Source organism: Calliopsis andreniformis, chromosome 1, assembly GCF_051401765.1.
Source record: "Calliopsis andreniformis isolate RMS-2024a chromosome 1, iyCalAndr_principal, whole genome shotgun sequence".
Classification (NCBI taxonomy): Eukaryota; Metazoa; Arthropoda; class Insecta; order Hymenoptera; family Andrenidae; genus Calliopsis; species Calliopsis andreniformis.
This window is the reverse complement of record NC_135062.1, coordinates 34,230-60,729: the sequence shown is the minus strand read 5'-3', so window position 1 is coordinate 60,729 and position 26,500 is coordinate 34,230. Positions and strand designations below refer to the sequence as shown.

Here is a 26,500-nt window from a genome sequence, read left to right as displayed (position 1 = left end):
AAAATGAAATTCTTCAGTAACTATTCTGAAGGGGATGTCAAAAACGCATTGCAAGCGATTAGAGATGGAACTCCAATTGCAACAGCAAGTAATATACACAAATGTTCCTCGTACAACTTTGCGTAATAAATTAAATGAAAGAGCACCACAAACCTCAGGGCGAGTCGACCGGGAGTGCGTACTTGGACATGGAATAGAAGAAAAATTAGAACAATGGCTTCTAAAGACGAGTAAAATGGGATTCCTGGTGAACAAAGATGCCTTGTCTTTTTTTTTATGGTTGTCCTGGCCGAAAATGGTTTGATGAATTCCTAAACGCCATCCGCGAATCGTGCACAAAAAGGCTGAACACAGCTCTCTAAAGCTAGGGCTGTATTAACTGAAAATCGTATTGGATTATGGTTTTCCGATGATAGGGCTCAATTAGATCATAAAATAGAAATACTTCAAGACGAGTGTTTAACATGGATGAAACAGCGGTATACCTCGCTCCCAAAGAAGGTCTTGTCTTGGCGGAAAAGGGTAAATCCGTATATGATGTAATAGGTAACGATAAGGAAAACGTTACAACGCTATTCACTGTAAATGCTGCTGCAGAATTTGCCCCGCCATTAACAGTTTATAAATATGAGCGTCTGCCACGAATTTGTATTTAAGCTGCACCTCCAGGTTGGGGAGTAGGCAAAACAAATAGTGGTTGGATGACATGCGAAGCATTTTATGAATACTTCACGAACGTGTTTCGCCCTTTTCTTTTAGAAAGTAACATTCCTTTACCTGTTGTTCTATTTTTGGATGAGCATGTTTCTCATCTGTTCATGCACCTCAGCTCCATTCTGTAGGGAAAGACAAATTGAAATATGTTGCTTTCCGTTTCTTGCCACGCATATCCTCCAACCCTTAGATATTGCCTTCTTTTTTCCCGTAAAACAAAAATGGGAAGCCGTCACAAAAAATTGACGGATTCAAAATGAATACAGTGAAGTCCAAAAGCATCATACACCGCTGTTATTATCACGTATTATTCAGCACGAAGGTTTCATGAATACCATAAAAAATAAATTCAAGACACGTGGTCTATACCCATTTAATGGGAATGCTGTAAATTACACAAAGTGTAATAGTGTAGCATTCAAAGGGAAGAACAGCACAAGGTGGCAAATACAGTGTACACAGGAAATAAAAATAATCCACATAGTTTGTCATATGTCCAATATGTGGAAACTAAAATCAATCCAAACATATTGCAACGCTTTAAAAATGCAAGAACTATACAAATAGCTTGGAAAATTGACGACAAGCACGCGGCACTTTACGATCTCTGGATTAAAATTATTGAAGACGAAACCAAAGAGGCACATTGTAGTGCAGCAGCAGAAGGTCCCTCCTCAACCATGCCGATTACAAAATATTCTGTACAAAATAACAATTGTATGGTTATTCCATTTCCTGAGTTTGATCGGGCCAGCATTCGTATGTGTAAGTTAAAAAAAAAACGTTAAAATCCTTAATTTAAATAATTAAATAATAGCATAATTATGATGTTTACTTATTTTTCTCTTTTAGATCGTTTGTTCATTTTTGTTTTATTTTCTATATTTACGGCAGGTGAACCTCCTCCACAATCCATATCCAATAGATTACCCAGTCTTAATAATTCCACACAAAATTCCACTACCTATGAATTACCTCCAGACAACCACTGTTTTTTTATCGAAAATAATAACTTTAATAATAATGAGTTTATTACTTTAAATGAAAAAGAGCCTGTGCAGGATATTGTAGACATGTCAGTGGTGGAAATTGTCGAAGACAATAACAATAATAATAACAATAATAATGAATTTGCCGAATCTGCGACAAATATTACGATTCGTAAAAAATCATTGGATGATGTCTTTAATGAAATTCTTTTATGGCTCGAAAAGCAAATCATAAAACGAAAGCGAAAAGCAGTTAAACATTTGCTTGCTGTAATTACATCACATAAATGGATAGAGATCATGCAGGTCAAAGAAAAAGAAAAGAAGAAAAGAAGAAAAAAGAGGAGGAAAAAAAGGTTAAACAAGAAAAAAGGCTAGCGAGAATAGAGGAAAATTGTTAGATGGAACATCTCATTCGTATCCCCGCGCCATTGTAATCCATAAAGTGCGTAGCGGAAGTGCCCCGTGGGGCAGTTGCCAGAGATGTAAGATGCGAAGATTTTCGATTGTAGCGCCGTCTGCGGTGGAGTAAGGAATTTCAGCTTGTGATATCTTCGCTCTATAGAATGATATTCTTTGGTAGTTTCGTGCTATGCAATGCAAGATGTGATTCTACTTCAGCGCTCCGCTTGTATATTGTTGGTACTAAATTACGCGGCTTTCTTAGCGAGATATCGTAACGGACATACGCGAATGTAGTGATCGTCCATCTCCAAGGAATAAACTAAACAGGTAAGTATATTTTTTCATTATTTTATATACTTTTCTCTTCTTTTTTTATTTGTCTTTTTCCTCTGTCTGTTTTTTCTGTTTTTTATGATGAATGCTCCTCCAGCGAAACGCAAATATATTCCAAGAACTTTTCTTCGACAATGGTTAGAACGCGATGATTTTAAACCTTGGCTACAACGCGTTTCTAACGACAATTCTAAATTCCATTGTTCCGCGTGTTGTAAAAATTATATGATTAATAGCGGGTTATCAGAAATAAAAAATCATTTTGGTACAAAATTACACGCCGAGAACGTTTCTAAATTATCCGGACATAACAGTGCTGCTTTTAATGATTTTGAGCGGGGTGATATTCCCGAAAATATTCATGAGAAGAATCAGATTGGTAAAATTGCTTTGTGCGCTTTTTTTGTCGAGCACAATATCCCTTTTCACATTAGTGCTTATTTAATTGCTCTTCTAAAAGTTATATTTCCAGATTTATATATAGCCAATAAATTAACCTTGAGCCGCCTAAAATGCAATAAAATTATTACAAACGTGCTTTCTAAAGTAGAAGTAAATAGAATTATTGAAAGTGCTCGACATAATAAATTTTCTATATTTGTTGATGAAAGCACTGATGTCTGTATTGTAAAATGGCTCACTTTTTTAACTAAATATCTAAACTTGGAAACTTCTGCAGCTTTTACAGAATTATTAGTATTAGTAAAATTAGACGCCATAGATTGTTCTGCAGAAAGTTTATTTTCAGCATTTGAGAAAGCATTGCACAAAAAGCAAATTCCTGTGCAGAATGTAATTAGACTCACATGTGACAATGCATCAGTGATGATCGGGCGCTTTTTCTCATTTTGTTCAAAACTTAAAACGAGGTGTCCTTCATTGATAACAGTCAATTGTATTTGCCATTCCGCGGCATTAGTATCTAGTAAAGTTTGTTCAGAAATCCCAAGTTATATTGAAAAATTTATTCGAAATTTAACAGTTTATATCAATAGTAGCGCCAAAAGGTCGGCGAATTTTGCTGGTTTTCAGGAATTTATTAATAATAAGCTAAAAAAAATTTTTTAATTGTGCGATACGCGTTGGCTAGCCATGCACGCTTGCGTAGTACGCATTCTGGAATGTTGGGATTCATTAAATCTTTTTTTAACTTCGGAAGTATATGAAAATCCAAAAAACGATACGGCTGATAATCTACTTCGTAATATAAAAAAGATAGAAACGAAAGCTTAACTTTTGTTTCTTAAATATATTTTAAATTATTTCAATTCTTTTAACGCGTTTTTCCAAACCCGCAGGACAGCCGTTCATTTATTATATTCTAAATCTAGACTTTTGTTTCAAAATTTGTGCGGACATATTGTAAAACCAGAATATTCAATAATAAACGAGTCAATGTTTCACGTAGATTTTTTTTCCGGTAACAATTTATTAGACTTGAAGGACATCTGCCTCGGTTTTGAGTGGGAACATTATTTGAAGGATCATGTCGATGATAATACTTTGCCCCAGGAAACGTTCCTTGAAATTAAAAAATTTTGCTTAGCTTTTTACATTCGAGCCATTACCGAAATAATAAAATGTTTCCCTTTAAACGATACATTTTTAGGCAGTTTGCAAGTTTTTGATTCGAAATTAGCACTTTTTGATAGTAATAGAGATCATACTTTGAAAAATTTAATTTACGTTGCACAAAAATTAGGATCTTTTGACCACCTAAAATTAAAAGAAGAATGGAATAAGTTGTATTATACCTTCGACAAAGTGCAATGTCAACAATTGTCACAGCTGTGCTTTGATGATATATAGGTCCAAATTAATTCTGCAAGGGATAAAGATAACAATCTTCTGTTCCCAATCTTGAAACAACACGTGAATGTTGTAAGGAGTCTTCCTCACTCAAATGCAGAAGCAGAAAGAGTTTTATCTATTTTCACTGATGTTAAAACTTGTAAGAGAAATAAACTTAGTCATGATTCTGTAAATTCCATTGCCGTAATTAAAACAGCTTTCAAAGCCCGCGGAGAAAGTAGTTCTACAATTTCAATTGGCCCAAATCATTTTGCATTAATGTCAAGTCATAATTTATATTCGTAGCCATTAGTTTCGTTTTTATTCAAATTTTTAATAATACTTTTGGAATTAAATTGTTTGCGGTTTACATTTGCAATCGTTTCGCTTTCTATCTAAACCTTATCTTTTTTTTCATTCTTGCTTGATATTTATTCATTTAATATTTCCCCATCTTCTTTCTTCTCTTTTCAAAGGTGTCGTATGCTTAATCACTTAGGGGCAAATTTTTCATCTTTAGATGACGCTCGTTTGAAATTATTTTAACAGTATGTACAAGTATTACATATCATATGAGATTATATTGTAATAATTTTTTTTAGTTAGGAAATAGTCCTGATATGGCAGATATCCACAATAGCAGTAGCAGAACAAAAACCGACCACAATAAATGATTACAAAAATGCAATGGAAAAACATATTGTACAATTTGTAAAAGTAATTTTAAACTTAATAAAATTCCACGGTACTGAAAATCCAAAAATCATATGCGTAAATTATTGAATATAGGAAAAGTGAATTTTCATTTACGTTATTACATATCAATATAGGAAAAAATTTTATTTAACTTTTTACGTAGTATTTAATTCACTATGAGATTCATTTAAAGAATCTTTTTAATTTTTACGAATAACGAATATTTATACTAAATAATACGAAAAATTATAGAATTATAAGAGGAAACTATCATTATGCATGAACAGAGTGGGTTAAAAAACTAACCAGATTTTGAGACGAAAATATGAAATCTAAATATAAAGTTTCATTAAAATTTATTGAGCTATTTAAACGCAATTGTATTAAAAAACATTCGAGATTTTGGAAAAATCTATTTTTTTAATAGTCTCAGTATGATCAGAAGGTTCTAAAACGTGTATTTCCGCAATAAAAATTTTTTCGAAATTTTTTTTCGTTACAAGAATATCTTGGAAAGTGAAAATATCCGGGAAGCCAAAATCGCATTACGGTGGCTCGTGCCGCTTGCCAGCGATCAGGGTTGCCGTTTGCATGGGTAAGACGAAAGAAACTCGAACGGCAATCTTGCCAGCGACTTGAATCTCGTTTCAACTCTCGAAATTGTCCGAAGTCATCCGAAGCGCTGGGCTCACGTACACACGAATCGTGGAGTTGTGTATATGCATAGTGGGCAAAATTCTTAATACTCCGGCCATTAACTTTAGCATCACTGAGAGTATGGACCGAATGAAAACTATCAAAACTTCCTCATTCTACCGCCGACGACGCTGCAGTCGAAAATCTTCGCATCTTACATCACTGGCAGTTGCTTCTACTGATTGTGGAGTAGTGTGTGTGCCTTTGTGCGAGCGAGTCAACGCGCCATGCGTCCGAACCTTAGTTATATTTTAATTTACTCTTAATTACCTCTTATAGTATGTACTAGTTTAGTTTTTTATACATAAGGTCCGCAAAAGTTAACAGGTTATGGACCCAGTTCAAAAAGAATACAAGACAAGTGCAAAAAGCGAAGTGAACAAAAAGTGAGGTTAGGTCTGCCACGTGCTCGGAAAAAGAAAACCGGCAATCATGAGTACACTAAATACGCAGCGAGTCGAAAAGCTGAACGCTGAAAACTGCGAATCGTGGAAAATTCAGATGAAAAACGTACTGCGATTCAATGGATTATGGGGATATGTAGACGAAACAATAGTAAGAACAGCGGAGAATGAAAATGCGTGGACATCACAAGACCAAAAAGCCTTACATTTAATAATATTAAGCATTAACACAAACCAATTTAACCACATTAAAAGAGTAAATACGTCGGCAGAAGCATGGGAAGCACTTAGAAATGTATACGAATCAATAGGACCCATGATGCAGTGTGTACTTTACAAACAATTATACATATAAAATGAGGAAAAAAAAGAATCAAAGCATGGCGCAATATATAAACGAGTTCACACACAAGGTAGAACAATTATGTGAATGTGAGAATACATAGTGAATATGAAACCTTTACAATAGTAATTCAATCGAGGGAAAAAATGCCTACGATGGAAGAACTAAAAATAAAGTTACTCGAAGAAGAAATAAGAAGAGCTGAAAACGGAGAGCGTGATCTTGATGGGAATGAGGCACTTTTATCTAATAAAAAGATGTCATATAGTAAAAGATTCCCAAAAGAAACTTACCAGAAACCAAAGTTTGATCACGCACAAAACAGAAACGGTAACGATAAATGCTATGCACGTGGTACAATAGGGAATATCGCCAAATATTGTAGAAATAAGCCAAAGACTGGAAATCCAAAAAGTTATCGAGACGATGCAATGACAGCCATTGCACTCAACATAAGATTACCTAAATCAGGAATTTGGTGCCTGGACAGTGGTACGACAATGCACATGTGTAACAATCGAGAAAAATTTGAAACTTTAAACGAATTGAAACAAGTAAAATATACACAGCTACTGAGAACTGTGTCACTTCAAAAGGGAAAGGTGAAGTAAAAATTGCAACACCTGTAAAAAATAAAGAAGTAAATAACATCAGATTGAAGGAAATAATGTTGGTGCCAGAATTTAAAAACAATTTACTGTCAGTGTCCAGTATTACCAAGCATGGATATAAAGTGATATTCAATAAGCACGATGCAGTCATAAGATAGAAGAGACGGGACAATCCCGGCGAGAGCTACTATGCAAGATGAACTGTACATAGCAAATGAAAATTCTAAAGAGACAGCCATGCTGTATCAGTTAGCGGATCAGAATTTAGTGAAATGGCATCACAGATTGGGACATTTAAACTTCCAAGATGTAAAGCGACTGAAAAATGATAACATGGTCATTGGAATCAAGGACAACATAAACAGCGCAAATATAGATTGTGAAGTATGTCACAAAAGTAAAATACATCAACTACTACACACAAAGTCAACGAGAGTAAAAAATGATGTGCTGGGTCTAGTACATAGCGATATATGCGGGCCTACGGAAATAGAATCGTTAGGGGGAGCAAAATATTTCGCCACGTTCATAGACGACAGAAGTCGATATGTAGACGTCACAATATTGAAAAGAAAGTCGGATATATTTCAAGCATTTAAGACGTACAAGGCAAAAGTAGAAAAAGCCTCGGGATGTCCAATAAAGAAATTGCGCACAGACAATGCCAAAAAATATTTGTCAAATGACTTTACGCAATTCTTGAAAAAACAAGGGATCAAGAGAGAGTTGTCTGTCGAATACACGCCTCAGCAGAATGGCGTTGCAGAAAGGGCAAACCGCACATTGGTAGAAATGATACGCTGTATGCTCCTACAATCCAATACGCCATTCAGCTTGTGGGCAGAACCTATCAGTACAGCAGCCTATATACGGAATCGTTGCCCAACAAGGGCAGTAGACAAACCTACACCATATGAAATATGGACAGACAATAAACCATACATAGGATTTATGAGGACATTCGGAAATAGAGTAATTGCTCTTGAGAAAAAATACAGAAGAAATAAACTTGAACCTAAGGATAAGGAATATATTCTAGTTGGCTATTCTGAAAAAGCCAAAGCTTACGGGCTGTGGGAAGAGGGAACAAAATCAATAATCAAGCGAAAAGATGTATGCATCTTAGAGTCTACTAAGCAACTCCCACAAGAAGATAAACAGAATTTAGTTGATTTGCCCTAATTCAAACAAGAGAAGAGGAAGAAGAACAATGTACAATCGAAGAAAAAAATTCATCAGTTATGGAGAAAGCAGTAGAGAGTATTCCAGTGGTTGAGACCACTCCCGCAAGAAGAGGACCAGGAAGACCAACTTACTTAAAGACTGGAAGACCAGGCAGACCAAAGAAATTGTACAATACAGCAGCCTTGGCACAGGACGAACAATGTGTCATACCAAGGAATACACGAGAGGTCATGGATAATCCAGAAAGGAAATCATGACTAGAAGCAATGAGAAATGAATACAATTCTCTCATTGAGAATAATACATGGAGTTTGGTAAGTAAACCCAAAAACACAAAGGTTTTAACAAATAAGTGGGTTTTTAAGGTCAAAAGAAATCAGGATGGATCATTAGACAAAATTTAAAGCGAGGTTGGTTGCACGAAGAGACCAACAAAGGAAAGGAATAGATTATGAGGAAGTCTTCGCGCCAGTAGCTAGATACGAAATAATTAGAACTTTCCTGGCCTGTTGTGTAGAAAAACAGATGCACATACATCAGATGGACGTAGTAACGGCATACGTCCAAGGAGAATTATCTGATGAAGATAATATACATGATCCAACCCGAAATGTTCGTAGAAGCTGGTGAACAGGAAAAAGTCTGTAAGTTAAATAAACCAGTGTATAGGCTGAAACAAGCGGGTACAGAATGGTATCAAAAGCTCAATAATTACTTAATCAGCATTAATTTTAAAAAGACTGCGATTAATTCTTGCGTATATATAGATTCTAATAAAAATAGCGATGTAATAATTATAGTATATGTAGACGATTTATTAATCGGCTCGCGAGGTTTGTCCAAGATAAATAAAGTTAAAGATTTATTAAAGGAAAAATTCAAGATAAACGATCTAGGGCAAGTAAGGGATATCGTGGGCATGCGCATTGAAAGAAACGGAGAAACTGAAAAAATAAGAATCTCTCAAAGGAAGTATGTTGCTGAATTACTAAAGAAATTTAGTACGGAGAATTGTAAAGCATTAGCGATTCCACTAGAGCTAAATAAAAAATTTGTACAAATAGGTACGTCTCCGCCAAAAGAAGAAAAAGCAGAGATGCGAGAAAAACCTTACAGGGCATTAGTTGGTAGTTTAATATATTTAGCCAACGCAACGCGCCCAGATATCGCCTTCGCTGCCAATGCGTTGAGGAGATTCAGTGAGAAACCGCGTTTAAATCACTGGAAGATGGCAAAACATGTACTACGGTATTTGCGTGGGACAATTGATTACGCGATTGTATACACTAAAGATAACTCTACTCCAAAAGCATACGTAGATTCGGACTGGGCTGGTGACATAGCAAACAGACATTTGTGTTCGGGTTACGTTGTAATGTTGGCAGGGGGGCCAATTAGTTGGAGCACAAAGAAACAAAAATGTGTAGCCTTATCAACCATGGAGGCAGAGTAGATTATAATATCTCTTCACGTTTTATTACACTGTAACTTTATAAAAATGGAATACATTAATACTAATAAGGATGTATATGATTACGTAGTTCAGTTAAAGTTGTGGTATTAGTAATAAAAAGGTGCGCCAGTGATGCCGGGCGTGCGGTGGTGAGGAAGCGAGAAAAACACGGGTGCACAGTTGTTGGGGCACTTGATCACCGACTGTACGCGAGGCATCACACGTGGCCGGAACCAAGATAGTACAGTATTTATTTACGACGTCCTGAGACACGGCTAAAGAAGGTTACCCGCGGTGGAAGCGAAAACCACAAAAGTAATACATAATTTATTTAATATTATTATTCTTTATAAGCCTATACACAAGTAGGAAGAAGAATGATTCTAACTCCGTACCGGGACCCGCACAGGATAATTAATGTCATCAGTATCAAAAATTATTGACTACATTATTGACCGTTTACAGACGATATTAAGGGCCTAGAATCAGATATGTCAGGGCGGTGACATTACCGACAAAATTAGGCAAAAATAGAGGTTTATGCCCTGACGCTTTACGTCCTTATATTGAAAAATTTTGAGATGGAAAAGAGCTCATTCGATAGAGCAAGGTTCAATCTAGCCCGCGCTGGTCATTATTTAATCAGATTCTGCTGATGTTCAGTAATATGAGTTCTTACTGTTCAAAGTAAAGCAAGCATCGACAAATTCACAGCCATAAAATCTAAGCATTTTTAGCTAATTTAGAGATTGTTCTAAGCAAAAGCATGACCAGCACGGGCTAGATTAAACCTTACTCTATCGAATGAGCTCAAAACCTTTCAATATAAGGACGTAAAGCATCAGGGTGATTTCGCAGTGCCTTTTGTCAGGTTAGAGATAAAACAGTGTAAAAAAGTGGCAAGTTTAGTTCCGCTTGAACACACCAGGTGGCGCCCAATCAGGAGGCCCGTGTTACCCTGATTTGGCACGCGAGTTTCGAGAATTTGACGCACCACTACACATGCAACTATACGAGCTGAGTGACAATGTGAGGTTCGAAGAGAAAGTGAGCTCGGCAATTCGGGGCGGTTCGGACCGCTTCAGAACGGCTTCAGAAACATTCGGAAAGAAGCTTGAAACGCTTAGGTCCAAGTCAACTGCAAGCGCAACGAGGCACACGCGGTTTTTTTGATATTATACATATTTTCACTTTCCGACTCGGACGGAGATTCTTTGCTGAGATCTCCAAAAATTTTTATGAAATTTTGAGGGATGAGTCTAAAGATCAAACGATTCCAACGATCAAACATTCTGTGCGTATTTTGTATAAAGAATTAAATTAAAACAAATTATGTATAAGCTGATACAATCGAGAAAGGGCGATTCCACGTGCAATAATAAACCAAAAATAAAGAATATAAATTGCTTATAAGATTTATAGTATTTTCCATGGTATACGTGAAAAAGTGTGCCATGTGATATTGCGACTCCGCCTCCGAGCGAGTGAAAATCAGTACATATAAAGTGCTGTTCGATTACAATTAAGTGTTACGTACGGAGAATATTTTCCGTCTACACTCCCAAATATTCAAGTCTCTGCTTGTTAAGAGAAAACGCCCTAGCACTCTCGTTTTTTTTCGTTATCTTAATGTAAGCGCGACTCCGAGCAGCTGGGTAGCAACCACGACGCTGTACCAACCGTGAGAAATTTCCTTATATGGAAATTTCTAACGAACCCCCACTCATTTTTCGGCCTATATAAACTCAGAGATTTTAGCCCTAACGGGTTCAGAACAGTACCGTCACGATGATAGTCAAGTTCGTCAGAGTTGGTTGCTATCCAGTTAGATCGGGTTAAAGTTCCCTTTCGAGTCTACAGTTAACCTCATAGAATCCGCGAGTCGGCATAAATTCTATCAGGCAATTCCTACGACCACTCTGTAAGTCCCCACATCGCCAGTGCGTTAACACCGTGCATTAATACCATACACTTTACGCGACAACACTACACTGTACACTTGTACGTAAAGACTGATTTAGAATATATTTAAGTATTCATTGTAATTTTGCGTAGATTGCTTACAAACCTATAACTACCTTAAGCGATCCCATTCGAAGTTGACAGACCCACCACGATACAGCTTAACCGCTCAAGTTGTATCAATTAATAGTTTAAAAAGTTACGAGGCTCGCTAACATCTCCTGCGGCTCTCTGATCTTACATCAGTTTCGTCCGCTTACCCTTACTTCCAAAGAAACTGCATTCAACCTAGTGGCTCCTCGATTTATTCGAGTTCGTCCACGAAAGCTAACCTATCCTGTAGCTAACTGATTTTTACATCAGTTTCGTCTACTTCCTACAGCTACCTGATACCAGGTTCGTCTGTACATTATCCAACTTCCTTACAGCACCCTGATTTCGCATCAGGCTCGTCTGTTCGAATTCGCCAACCTCCTTAACAGCACCTCAATTTAATTTGAGTTCGTCTGTAAAACTGATCCTAGTGACTCCCTGATTTCGCATCAGGTACGTTCACAATCTCACTCTCCTGCGGCTCACTGATCACCGATCAGTTTCGTCCGCAAGCACACCTATCCTCAGAGGCTACCTGATTTTACATCAGGTCCGTCCTCGTCTACAATAATCCTAACGGCTCACTGATCTCGCATCAGTTTCGTCCGTGTACCAACCAACACATCAACCACTATATTCTTTGGAAATATACCTATCCTTGACGGTCTCTCGCGCTGCTCGCCTCCCGTCTCGTAACATAAGAGTCGCAATCGCACCCGTCAGTGTGAATCAGTGCGAATGAAATGCTGTTCCATGGCCTCAAGTTACAATTGTACAAATTTGCAAATAAATGTATATGGAGAATGATGAGGACCGTCTTTCACGGGAGTGGTGGTGGGTTTTTTCACACTCTCCTACTAATTTTTGCTTTCAGCTGTTTCTTTCTTACTTTACCTGAAGAAAAACCGATTTGGAAATAATTCGCCACACACACAAAGAGATAAGTAAAATCCTTCTACTTTTATTGTTTGTAAGTGGATTAATAGGAAAGCATTATAAACTTGTTTTAATTCTTTTTACAGGACAGTATCGAAAACGTAAATCCTGCCATAGGAAGCGAAGAAAGGAGGCAATAATATTTGCAACACGTTTAAAAAGATAAGTCAATTACGTACACTTTTCGTCGAAAATAAATTCATTAGAAATCGTTTTCACTATGCTTGAATTTTGACCAGAGGTTTTATAGCGCCCAACTGTAATTCAACCCAGACCTAACCCAGACCAAACCCGAAAGAAATACAACTTGAAAATAATTTGCCACTATACAAAGAGATAAGTAAAATTCTTTTACTCTTGTTATTTGTAAATAAATTAATATTGTTGCGAGCACCCGGTACGCAGCCACAGCCAACTGGTACTCGCGAGAAGAAGACGGTCGATGATCGAAAGGGATCGATTGCGGTGACAGCTGTCAAGCTGTCAGTCGAGACCGTGAACGCACACGGATTAGATGTACGCAAAAGTGTCGGACGAAAGGCTGTATAAATTTGTAAATAAAGAGTGTACAAAGTGTAAATGCCTCGTGGTGTTCCTCGAGCGACGGTGGGTCGACCGCCAGCGGCCCGCCGCCGCAACAATATGAAATCATCATGAACTTGTTTTAATTGTTTTTTAAAGGCTGGTATCAAGAACGTAAAAAGTGTAAAACTTGTAAGTGTATCATCTTTTACATTCAAGGTATATAAACCCGAAACGTAATTTTTATTAAACTGATTTACTTTTGCAGATCAAATCAGAGTTTACACTCGAAATATTTCGCGAGTGACTCGTGCCGCTGAATGCCGCTTGCGGGTGACTTGGACCAAACCATAATAGCATTTTAGAAACGCGAGAGTAATATTTGACATTTGCCTTCTCTCTCGTCTTTCCGAAGCTATCCGAAGTGATCCGAAGGGCCGAATTCACGAATATATGGCTCGTGCAGTAGTGTGTATAGTGGAAGGGGAATCACAATGTGGCTCCATCTCACATTCATTAGGCAGCCACATGTCTGTAGGTAATATTTCTGTAAAGAAAACTGTAACAGCAGATACCGACTAAGAAATCTCGAAAAGTCACGTGACTACCCTAGGACCTTAAAGAAATGTTGATTAAATATTGAGGAAATTTTTATTTCTAAGAAACAAGCATCTAGTACTGATAATAATCTACCGTGCCAAGTATCCCTCGCATAATGTATGGTAGCGCCTGCACCTTTATTCAACGTACATCCGAACATGCAGACGTCCGGACATTCAATCATAGGAGAAGAAAATCTTGAAAATAAAATGTTGAAAGTTACATTTTTCAGAATCACATCATAAGATCTCCGTAATAGATGCACCTATTTTGATGAGACTAGGGTTAGTCAAAAGATCATACCCACATTATGTTGCGATAATACCATCCAATTTCAGATTTGACCTACGAATCTAATGATATACACGATTAAAGTTTTTCGTACGCAAAACTCCAATGTACACGGTTGTGCTGGCTACGCTCCGCATATGCTTATTGTTAGCGTCGTGACCAAACCAACTACCGTACCGCTTGATCGTCAGTGGTTATCTAATCGCCTTCTTTGAGAAATCTATTATCCTCTAAATATATGTCTATAGACCTGTTTTAATTGTTCGTAAAAAGTACACACCGGCACAAGATATTTCACAGAATATCATCGTATTCTCCAGATTCATTCCTCGAAATTTTCTACAAATCTCTGGGAGTTTCAGCGAAAAGTCCCTTTCTAACATAAATAGGACCCCTTTTTAAAAAATCACATCAATACGTATTCAAATAAAGGTCGAGGAAACGTGTATCATATTTATCTAAAACTACTTGCGAAGAGTTAATTGATTTAACACGTTCGCGACGGGGCCTGAATTCACTGGCCGCACCGTGGGGCGGGCCTGTATGCGGGACATTTGTGTATGTACCACCGGTGGCTCATCCCGTCCCATGGGACAGACAAGAATATACCACCGGTGGTACACCCCGTCGCGAACGTGTTAATGTCCAAAAATATTACAAGACGTATAACCAATGAAGTAAAAGAAGCTAAATATTGGACACTTGTAGATTCTACTCCCGACATTGCTCATGTTGATCAATTGTCTGTAATAATTCGATATTATCTAAATGGTCATATTTATGAGTGTTTTTCTGTTTTTTGCAAATTAAAAGCCATACTGATAAATCAATGAGCGCCGAAATATTAGAATTGTTTAAGGAACATGAAATAGATATTAGCAATTGCCGTGCACAAACTTATGACAATGCTAGTAACAGGTCTAGTAAATGTTCTAGTTTGCAAGCGTATTTGAAAACAGAAAAGGAATTAGCATTTTATGCTCCATGCATTGAATATTCTTTAAATTTGATTGGGGAATGTAGCGTTGGTGAAAGTATACATGCTACTAATTTTTTTTCGTTTATTGCAAAGTGTTTACACTTTCTTTAGTTCTTCCACACCAGATGGAATGTGCTAATACAAGCTTCAAACTTACAAGTTTATCAGCCACTCGGTGGTCATGCAGAGCAGATGTTACAAAAGCATTAATTAAAAACTTCGATGAGATATACAAGGCATTCAATGTGTTAGCTGAAGATGAAACTCAAAAATTGGATACTCGACACGAAGCTTCATCTTTACTGAATAATATTATTAAATTAGGAAACATATTTATGGCGGGATTGTGGCATCAAATTTTAAGTCGATTTAATGTTACTAGTACATACCTTCAAAAAGTTAAAGTAGATTTAAATACAGCTAATAAGGTGTTGCTATCATTAATTGATTTTATAGAAAAATTACATTCTGAATTTTCGAAGATATTGACAATCAATAGAGATGAAATGCAAATGAAAGCTCTAAATTTAGTTAAAACATATGCGATGGATTTGAAACATAATTTAGTTAATGAATTAGAGCAATTCATTTCATTAATAAAATCACAACCTGAAGGTTCCTTTTCTAATCGCACAGAAATTGTAAATGAAACAGACAAATCACTCTCTCCTTTGAAACTACTGAACTGGATAGTCGATCGACAAATAATCGATGTTTTCCCTAGTGTACATATTGCATATGGACTATTTGTAAGCATTTCTATTGCGAATTGTGAGGCAGGAAGATCATTTTCTGTTTTAAAGAGAATAAAGAACATGTACAGATCAACGATGTTAGATGATCGGTTATCGTCCTTAGGATGTTTAACGACTGAATCAGAATTATTAAAGTCTATCGATTTTGAAGATGTAGTACAAGATTTTGCACAATTAAAATCAAGGAAAAAACATTTCAACTTAGTTTATTATATGTGTTGTCACAAAAAAGCCCCCCCACCCACTTTTCACGTGAGCCTCCGAAGGTTTGATAGCCCCGGGCGTCAAACAATCTAAACCGACCCTGATACGGGGGTACTGTATAGGGAGAGAGTTTCGCCGAGAGACCTGTGTCCTAAACAGGGGGGTACCACTAAAGGAAATCTCGAGGATAGGCCCGTGTCAGAAACACAGGAATATCTCTGAGATAGTTGATAAAGGCCCGTAACTTATGTTTTGAACAATATACTCTGAACGGTTAGAGTATATTACTCTGTATTCGATATAATGAGATTTGGATATTGACTCTTGGTTTTTTAAATAAATTAATCGTACTTCAAATTCCAAATTAATAGCTACATTGTTATATAAACTAAATAGGTCTATACTTTATTATAGACTAATTTACTTAAAGTACATAGGTCTTTTACAGTTGATAATTATGTGATAGTGTCGCGAAGCTAAACCACTCTGAGTTTTGACGCACTGAGAAATGCGGGGATCTCAGAGTAAAATAATGCCTAACAGCAACTGATAAATACAGTATAGTAAATCGTCGTGTTTCGAAAGAGACTAAAATCCAATCTTACAATAAATAAATTGAACAAAGTAATGTTCGTCTAATACTCAAGAACTGAGCCCAGGGGATCCGATCTCCAGCCCTTTATATACTCAAAATTTGGCTATTAAAAGGGGGGGGGGGGTATAGGTATTACTTAACGTCTTCGTTAGGATTCTCCGAAAACTTTTATATAAAGCAAATGCACGCGAGAGACCTTTATCTATGCGTCCAGTGCATTCCAGCTCTCAATAAGAGTTAAAAAAGGTCACGTATACGATGCATACGCAACAGTCGCATTCGTATAGCTCGTGGCTCATGCCATTTGCCGGTGACTTGAAAAGATGAACTTAAATACAACGTTTTAAGAGTGAGAAAGTAAAGCTAACATTCGCTTTCTCTCTCGAGGAGCCGAACTCACGTAGTACATGCGCTCATGCAATAATATCATTGACAAGGTACAGTGAGTCTCTGGAGAACCCTTACAATTTTACACTGTAAATGATTATTATTATTTAACAATACAAGTTACGATATTCTTATGAAGGGGAATGTATACTGGAATTTTCAAATTCATATAAACTTTATTGTGAAAAAATTTGTCAATATAAAAAAATGTAATTTTAAGAATATACGTACTGTATGAATTCTTCACGTATGAAATCAAAATATTTACATCTTTAAAGGACCTTGGTATGATATCTTGTTCGACATACTAAACGTTACATTAGTACTCAGTATCGCTTCACCAAAGTCAGTCTATGTTTAAAATGGGGTGAAAAACTAGTAAAGTATCAATAACTGAAAGAGAAGTAATTTATAAATTGCATACGAAAGGCAGATCTTACTTGCAAATTGCACATTTAATTATGGGAGTAAATCAACAATACAGTATGTTGGCAATTTTCTCGAAAGCGTATCCTCGGTACTCAAAATTGTCGCTCCAGGCCAGAGAACCCCCCCCCCCCCCCCCCCTCCCGCTGCGCTAGCGATTACCAGGGTTGCTGAACAAAATTGTTCTCTTATCTTTCAGGGACGGAAAAGACTCTCTTCTTTGCGGACCCTTTTGGACTCATGCACGATGTATCTGTTTTCTGTCTCGAAGCATTGGATACGTAGGCAGTAAAAGGGTGGAGTGAGCGCTTTCGTAAAACTGCTTGATGATCCGTTCGTTGTGCACTTCTGCAAAGCACGTGTTTTTTTGACGGATACTGATTTTTTTCGCTCTTAATCTTGTTGTCATAGTGGGAGTTAACTCATAATAGAACGATGGAAAACTACGTGGGGGTAGAAGGAGCTTCTCTAGAAAAATTCTACCCTATAAACCATTTCAACGGTCGATGACCAGGATCGATACAGTGACGCAGTGACACAGGTTTACAAACTACAGGTGAATTGCATTTAATTCAATAATGATTATTATTTGTTAAATCTAATGCAGACTACATTCAACGTTTTTATCTTCAACGTTAATTCTCCGTATTCCTTGGAAAAGGAAATTTACGTATTCCTTGTTCTCTCACATCAAGTAATTATTATTCTTGATTCTCCTTCAACAAAAAGCTGTGTACTCGTGTTTTTACGTTGCACGTAGTTTTCCTCGATTTTAATTAATTATTCATTTCAAGTGATAAACAAAAGAACGACTCGGTATTATTTATTATGTCGCTTTCAGTTTTCATACTAATGCTATTTCCTTCGAGCGCGTAGCCAACGCTACCGCGGTCGCTCGCGCGGCAAACTGGCGTTCTTATTGACCGGTGTTTTTCGTTAATAACTTGTTAGCGAAGCCTCATCTAACATTTTCGCTAAGGAAAAAGTTGTTTGAAATCACCCCTTTCAAGGAACTACAACATTTTTGTTACACCCTGTATAAACAGATTTAACATCTTGCGAGGTTTCATGTCCACAGACAAACTGCAGTACCGACTTAGAAATCCGAAGGTATTTTTAGCATCTTCTTCCCGTGAATATCGATCAGTTGAAGAACTAATCACTGAAATAGTGTTGGTTAAGACAGGGTCTATAGTATTCGTAAATACGTGTGACTTATCTCTGGTGGAGATGGCGCGGATTGAAGAATTAAGCAATCGTTAGGTTTTGATAGAAGAATTAATCATCGTGAAGTTTCACACTATGACTCGACTCAACCTTACTTTTCGTAAAGTATACGATTCGGACGGTATGTCATGAAGGATTAAAAATGATGCAAATTCTGTTGTGATTGCTATCATTTTTATCCGGTGAATGTAAGAGGTTCGTTCGTTCATACTTATTATTAATTATGCAGAAAATGAGCTACTTCTCGAATTTTATGAAACTGAAATATATTGTAAAACATACCTCAACATTTTGAACAACTTTCCTATGCATGTAACCGCCACTTAGCTATAATTTCTGAAGTATTAGCAACAAACCTTATTTTCATTCACAAATAAGGTTTTTTGAATATATTTCGGAAACTAAAGCTAAGCGGCACGGCGATAATCGCTTACCTACCAAAAGTTACTTGAAATTGTGTCCCCGACAGCATATTTCAAAATTATTGAAATGATCACTTTCTTGCTTGATTACCGCACATTTAACAAAAATTAACGATTTTCAGCAAGTAGTAGTAAGTATTTACGCTAATAACTCCAGGACTAAAAGTGGGGATTTCTCATGTATCAATGTTGAGCGGCAAAGACTGGTAGGTGATTGTAGGGCCTCGCAGATAAAGATTTATAACTTTATCATAAAATATCAGTTTTGTTATTATGCGTTGTATCATCACGGAAGTAACAGAAATTAATTTCTTTTGTTCTCACGCTTAAAATGAAACCAAATACTATGTAATTTAACAAAATTGGTTTAAAACTTTGCAAATATTTTTTCCACATAATTTCTTCAAAACTCGTTCAAATTACATCGGATTTCATATCATTTTCACCGGAAAAAACACAAGGAATCGATTGCTGATACTTGCGTCAGTATTTAATAAAAAATGTAGAATTTCATACTGTTAGATTTTTCATAAATCGACTCAGTGTATTTTGAATCTACAGTTTTAGATGTAATTTCATTTTTCCAACTACCTGAGAAGGTATAGCCTTGATGTACGTTCGGCGAAGCTCCGGCCTGACAATGCATCATAAAAAAACGGTCAGTTTTGCATCCTGAGTCACTGCTGTCGCTTACCGTTACCTTGCTGGGTTTTTCCCAAAAACGGTAAGAGTGAATTTCTTCCCTCCGTACAGGGAGTATTGTATTTTTGCGCTCCGTGCAAGCAGTTCAGTACGAACACTCGAAACGTTAGGTCGCTGAATTGACCGTACTCTTGTACACTATTTTCTTTTCTATTTTTGTTCTTAATAAATACTTATCTTTTGGAAGCCAAACCTGCTAAACATCCAACACATACTTTCGATTATTAAGGCCTAATTCTAACTTCATATGAGGGATATTCCTCTTCTCGCACGCGTAGAAACACTTGAACAGGTCGAAAAACTACGTACAGTGGATGTAGTGTTCGTACACCGACTGATTTCGAATAATATATGTATTGTGAAATTGTAGTTTATTAACTAATTTTTATAAACAACGAGTTTGTACATATTCTCTGAAATTTCTAGAACAGATACACTGCAAAAAAAATTTAGTTGGTTGAATAATTTGCAAAGTTATCAAAAAAAAAAAAAAACAAAATATTGTCCGAAATATAAGAACAATAAGTATTCTCGTTCAGTTCTGATTTCAAACTATCTGCAAGCGAGTTTTGAATGTAAACATTTTACATGATTGTTTATTAGTTATGATTGGCATCGTCAGTATGTTTGAAAACGTTGTCGGCACCAGTCGAACTCGAGACCGTGTACTATTCGAAACTGTCGTTGAAAATGGAACGAAAACGTAGAGAAAGTACGGTAGAAGAAAGAAAAATTATTATTAATTTGCATAATCAGTGCAAAAGTTTATCGGAAATTTCGCGGATTATAAACCGACCTCGTTCAACCATACAAAGTATAGTTGATAGATACGGATTACGGAAGAAATTGCAAAACAATTCAAGAAGTGGACGTCCGCGTAAAATTAACCAACATACCGGACGAACGATTATTAGAATGGTAAACCAAGATTCAAGGATTAGAGCAATAAAAATAGATCAGCACCTTAGAAATAATTTGGATATTAAACTCTCGGTTAGGTCTGTACGTAGTTTTTTGCGGAGTCAAGGGTACCACGGACGGGTGGCCTGTAAAAAATATTTCGTTAGTGAAGCAAATAGGAAGAAACAATTGAAGTTCGCAAATAATAATGTTACCACATCAATGGAGTACTGGAACCGAGTAATCTTTAATGACGAGAGTAAATTTAATATTTTCGGGTCTGATGGACGATAATGATCCAAAGCATACGGTATATAATACGAGGATGTGGATATTACGCGGATAATACGCCAGCACATATAAAAACTCCACCACAGTCTCCCGATATTAACCTCATCGAACACCTATGGGATTACTTGGAACATCACATTAGAAAACATGAAATATCCTCTAAAGAAGATTTAAAAAATGCTCTTATGGAAGAATGGAATAAGATTCAATCCAGCGTAACAGCGAAATTAGTAAATTCAATGCCAACAAGAGTCGCAGCAATTACAAAATCAAAAGGAAATCCTACTAAATATTAATTAACTGTTTATTTTACTTTTTCATTGTCAAATAAATTTAATTTCCACGTTTTTCTCATGAATTTCTAATGAGTTTTAAAAAATGTAGTTCGTGTACGAATACTTATTGCTCTTATATTTCAGTCAATATTTTGTTTTTTTTCTTGATAACTTTGCAAATTATTCAATCAACTAATTTTTTTTGCACTGTATCTGTTCTAGAGATTTCCGAGAATATGTGCAAACTCTTTGTTTATAAAAAATTAGTTAATAAACTACAATTTCACATTATCCGAAATTAGTCGATGTACGAACACTTTCTACACCCACTGTATGAAATTAGTATTTATGCTCACTTAGCTACTCTGAACAGGTAGTGTGCTTTTTATTTTTACGTATTGTAACGATTAAAGAAAAATTTGTAAGTGTATAAAATAAAATTTGGCACTCATGGGTTCGTCATGGTGAGTGCATAGAAAAATGACCACATACGAGATCAACATTGTAGCAGTATCAATGCTTTCGACCCATCAGCACGGCATCGGAGAGGTTAACTTAAACTCACACATATGAAATATCAGTTATTTTGGAATGGAGTAGTTCATGCTCGTCCATCTTCTTTCTCCTACGTCCGATTTGTATCTGTAGCGTGAAAGTTAGACTTTCTTGATCACGATATTTTACTTCTTCACGAAAGCTCTCTTGAAATCGAGCGGAGGGAATCTTTTTTTATGACTCTGAACTCAAGTCACTGAGAACTCAGGTGAACCCTTTGAACAACACGCACCGAGGATTTTAAATATATTAATGATACAGATAAAATAGCAATCAGTAGCGCTTCAAAGTCTTAAAGGCCAATTCTATTTGTTGAGTAGCATAATGTTGAGTATCAAAGTATGAGCAGATTTTTTTTACAATCAATTTTATTAATTTAGTATTGCAAAAGCTAAAATCAATCATGAAATGAAAAGATAACTCTATCGAATGTGTATAAGGAAATTGTTTAAATACTTGCTATGCTTATTGTTAGAATTACTATACAACTGTTCTGATACAAAAAATGCTAATGTTATTTCTACCATATTTTTTCATTTTTACTAATACTTTCATGAAAAGTATAATTATCTCAATTATTATTAATAAAAAATAAGTTACATAGTCTATTTTTTTAAGTAATCATAAAATTCAAAGTAGTTTACGTTTGAAATATTAGTGAAAAAAACAAAATTTTCTGACTGAATCGATAACGACGAGAGTAACACGAAAATGGTAAGGGGACTCTAGAGCCCCGTTTACTTGGGACAGAAAAATACATTTGGGATGTTAAGTCTACTCCTGTACTTAGGTCTACGTCAATGATAATGCTACTCCTGTAACGGAAATTATAACAACGGATACCAACTTGGAAATATTTAAAAGTTAGGTGACTATCCTATCCTCTTAGGTAAAATCAAATAAAAGAACCAAAACGTAGAAGGTTCAAGCTTTAATACATTTTTTGTTGATTCAAATTTGGGTAAATATTAACAAAATTCTGAAAATTTGAAATTTGCTAATGTTTCATTACTATTAAAATAATACAAAAAAATGTTCCAATAGTGTATAGAAAGGACGGACGGACCTCGTCCGAAACGATTACATCCCCCTCAAGAAAATTCCAAATCTTAAGCCGAAATCGAAAAGAAAGTATATTGTTAGAATATTTTTCATAGGTAAATAGTAAACAAAGGAGTTAGTCTTTCTGAGGCAATACAAATACAAATATCAGTTTTATTTTTCATATTCTTCAATGTAAAGATATTACAAAATAACGGAGTTGCTTGGTCTGAAATAAAAAAAATTTTGTTGGTTCATAAACTAGAATCTACTATCTACAATGTAGCGTCACAATTTTTTGATATGTCAAGTATTTAATTTTTTATAAGCGAATGAAATTGTCTTTTTGGAGTTAAAATCATGATCTGATAATAAGACAGTCCACAGTTAATAAAGCTTTGTAAAAGATCTATACGACATTGTAGATAATAATTTCTAGTTTATGAATGAACAAAAAGTTTTCCATTTCAAACCTTCCAGTTCTTGTATAATGTGATAACCAGTAATTGATGTTCTAACAGTAGAGGTTTCGAGAACAACGAATACCTCTGCCATTTTGTAATACTTTAACTTTCAAAAAATTAAAAAGTTAAACTGAAACATACACATATATTTTCTTAGAAAGACTAAACTGTCCATTTACTATTTACCTATGAAAAAATTCTAAAAGAATTTATTTTTTGGCACCTCAGAGTATTAACCCCCTTTCAGTTGAAAGCTCTGAAGCATAGTAGCAGCAGGTTGTAAGTGGAAGAAGATGGAACAGTCGTTATTTATCTTAAATTACTCCCTAGGCGGACGAAAAAGGAATTATATTTGCAACATCTTTGAATGAGGCATTTCATATAATTTATTACAATCGAATTTTACTAACAGCTAAGTTCGTTTAAGCGTCTAATTATACATATAACAAATGGGATCTATTGAACAGGACTATCTATGTCGAGATCCTGATGAGAATATATGGGTGAACAGTAGCCACATGATGATAATTATACTTAAAAAATATCAGAATCCGATAGGATATCACAGAATCCAATAATTTGTAGTAAATTCGCGTTAGTATATTATGTAAAACAAAAAGAACTGAAAAATCTCTTTGATCTTCTATGACTAATTTACTTTTTCTAACATTTTTAGTTTTACTTAATATCTCATTTTTTGCCAAAAGTAAGCGTTTTCACAAAAATTCATATGTTTCAAAAGTAATGAATCATGTTTGGGATGGAACACACTTCGAGGATCACCCAGTGAATATTACATATCAAAATTTGTATTGGATAGTTTATCACTAATCTCTACAAGTGGAACCATGTTTAGCACAAGTTTAATGACAATAGTATATATATTATATATATTAAACGCTTATAGTTAATAAACAAAGGCTGAACCATAACTTCATTATTTTTTATTTTCGTCTTAGTTTGTTGTTTACAATCATCCTCTAAATTTTCCTCTACCTGTAGTTGAATACTTCTGTATGTATTCGTACTTATTAAAATAAAACTAAACTCTTTACACTCGGTTGTCCTTTCTAAGGAAACAAAGTGTGTAGAAAATCAGGACATCCGAGCACAAAGAGTTAATTTATATAAATATATTGTCTTTCCCTTTTACGACAAAATTAAACCTTTTTGTAAACTGCAAAATATGAATTAAATAAAATACCAATAATAATACTAAAAAGCTGTGCCTATTAATAAATGTTATTATTAGTATTACTTTTAAAATATTGCCTATAAATGTTGAAGTACATGTATAAAACTAAAAAATAGTTTCATGCACACAATGCAGTTTTTAAGTAATAAAGATTTATATTTCAGTAATGTCTGTAACTTTAGAATATAAAAAACTAAAAAAACTAACAGAGAAAACAGAGAATTGTGATAATTTTAAAGACTAATTTCAGTCTTTCAAAATGAATTTATACCAAAACATATTACTCTTTACATACTTTAATATGCTTTACATTCACAGTATTTAATAATACTAACCTGATCTATTTACTACGAATACAAATGTCCTGTCCATAAATACCTGAAGCATCTTGCGAAACATATGTGTACTTTCTCAAACAACTTCAATATTTGTATGAAAGATAGTGATATGCATGACAAAATTAATCAAAAAATTATATTAATAACTACATAGCACTATTACAAAATAGTAACTATATATACTATATATGCTAAATAAAAAATATCATACAGACAATGGTATAATTCAATACCATTATTCAGCTATGAATAATGATGCTGATTCATTCTAATTATCATTATAAAAAATTAGAAGTATTTTTCCTCAAGTGTTTGCTGCATATTTTCTATAAAATTGATGATGCATTTACATAGAGATTGTGATACATAAAAGGAAACGTAATTGTACAATTATTATCAACAATGATTTAATTAATATACATGGGATGTATACCAATTTATATAAATCTGAGGTAATTACTTTGAGTAATATATTAATGCATTAAATAATTTGAATATATCTAATTGCTTTATCTTATTCTATTGAACTTTTTATATCTGCAACATTATAGAATTTTCCAATTGTTAGTTTAATGTTCAAACAAGTTAACTTCAAGACATTATTGCAAAATGAAGACATTAGACATGTAGCTATAGAAAACATGATGAGCTTTTCTAATGTTTCTAAAAATATTTAGGTGAAAATTGAACATAGCATGTATTTTTTATTATTACTTTAAGATAATATGGTTACCTTTGAAAAGAACTATATATATGAATAATTCAATATGTCATTTAACCATGGGAATCATTATTATTTGTAACAGAATATCATAATTATTAATTATAGCATGTGTTACATTGCTATATTTATAATTAAATATTCATCAATATTAGCATTAAAATATACTATTAGAAACCTCAATACATCTTTGACATAGATAATTTTCATACGATGGTGTGGTGAATTTAGCAACACGTAATTCGTTTTTTAATAATAAGACATATATCATATGGTATTTATATAACGAATTTAAAGTAAAATAAATTCTATCTTGAATTTAATTTATTACCTTGTATTGCATCTCCTGTAGAAGAGAAAAACCATTGTGCAAAATGTGGACCAAAATAAACAAATATTCCACTACAGATGATAATAAGTATCAAAATCTTGCGAGATGAATAGTTCCCGTCCATCAATCGACGTATTCGTTTTCCAAATTCACGATTGTCAAACATTGTTCCAAATTGTATCGTAATTAGTTGATTTGTACACTTCGGTTTTGTGCCACTCTTTAGGCAGTCGGTTTTCGTAGCCTTATATTCACATAACCTTTCTAGTTTACTGCAGCGTGTACTATCTAGATTTTATACTATGAATATAAACTGTTTAGCTGACCACAAAGTACATTCAGTTTAATCAAAACATTCCACCTTAATCAAACGAAGCGACGGAAAAGGCTTCCTAGAAAAATTTAGTTCTAATTTTCTAATGCAACAGAATCCAGATACATACATACATTCGTTATGAGAAGTACTATCTATATCCACTACATGACAATGTCACATAAGACACAATTACGGTTTTCAAAGGAAATATTTAGTAATTCATATGAAAAACAAAGCTGAAATGAAATGTATTTTATTTACAGCATTAATGTTTATGGTGTAAGATATTCTGATTTTACATATATGTATATGTAATTAACCTCTAATGTAAAATAAGATCATATGACTAGAC

General features: G+C 34.9%; 1 protein-coding gene across 2 annotated transcripts in view; it reads right to left on the bottom strand.

Moving 5' to 3' along the window:
* Nucleotides 1-26,261, bottom strand: part of LOC143186241 (uncharacterized protein KIAA2013 homolog) — a 178,399-nt gene extending 152,138 nt beyond the window's left edge. For both annotated transcript variants that reach the window (XM_076389846.1, XM_076389925.1), the window contains exon 1: nucleotides 25,833-26,261. In XM_076389846.1, the coding sequence (XP_076245961.1) occupies nucleotides 25,833-25,998 (166 nt within the window). In that variant the 5' untranslated portion in view covers nucleotides 25,999-26,261. The remainder of the gene's footprint in view (nucleotides 1-25,832) is intronic.
* Between the last annotated feature and the right edge of the window lie 239 nt (nucleotides 26,262-26,500).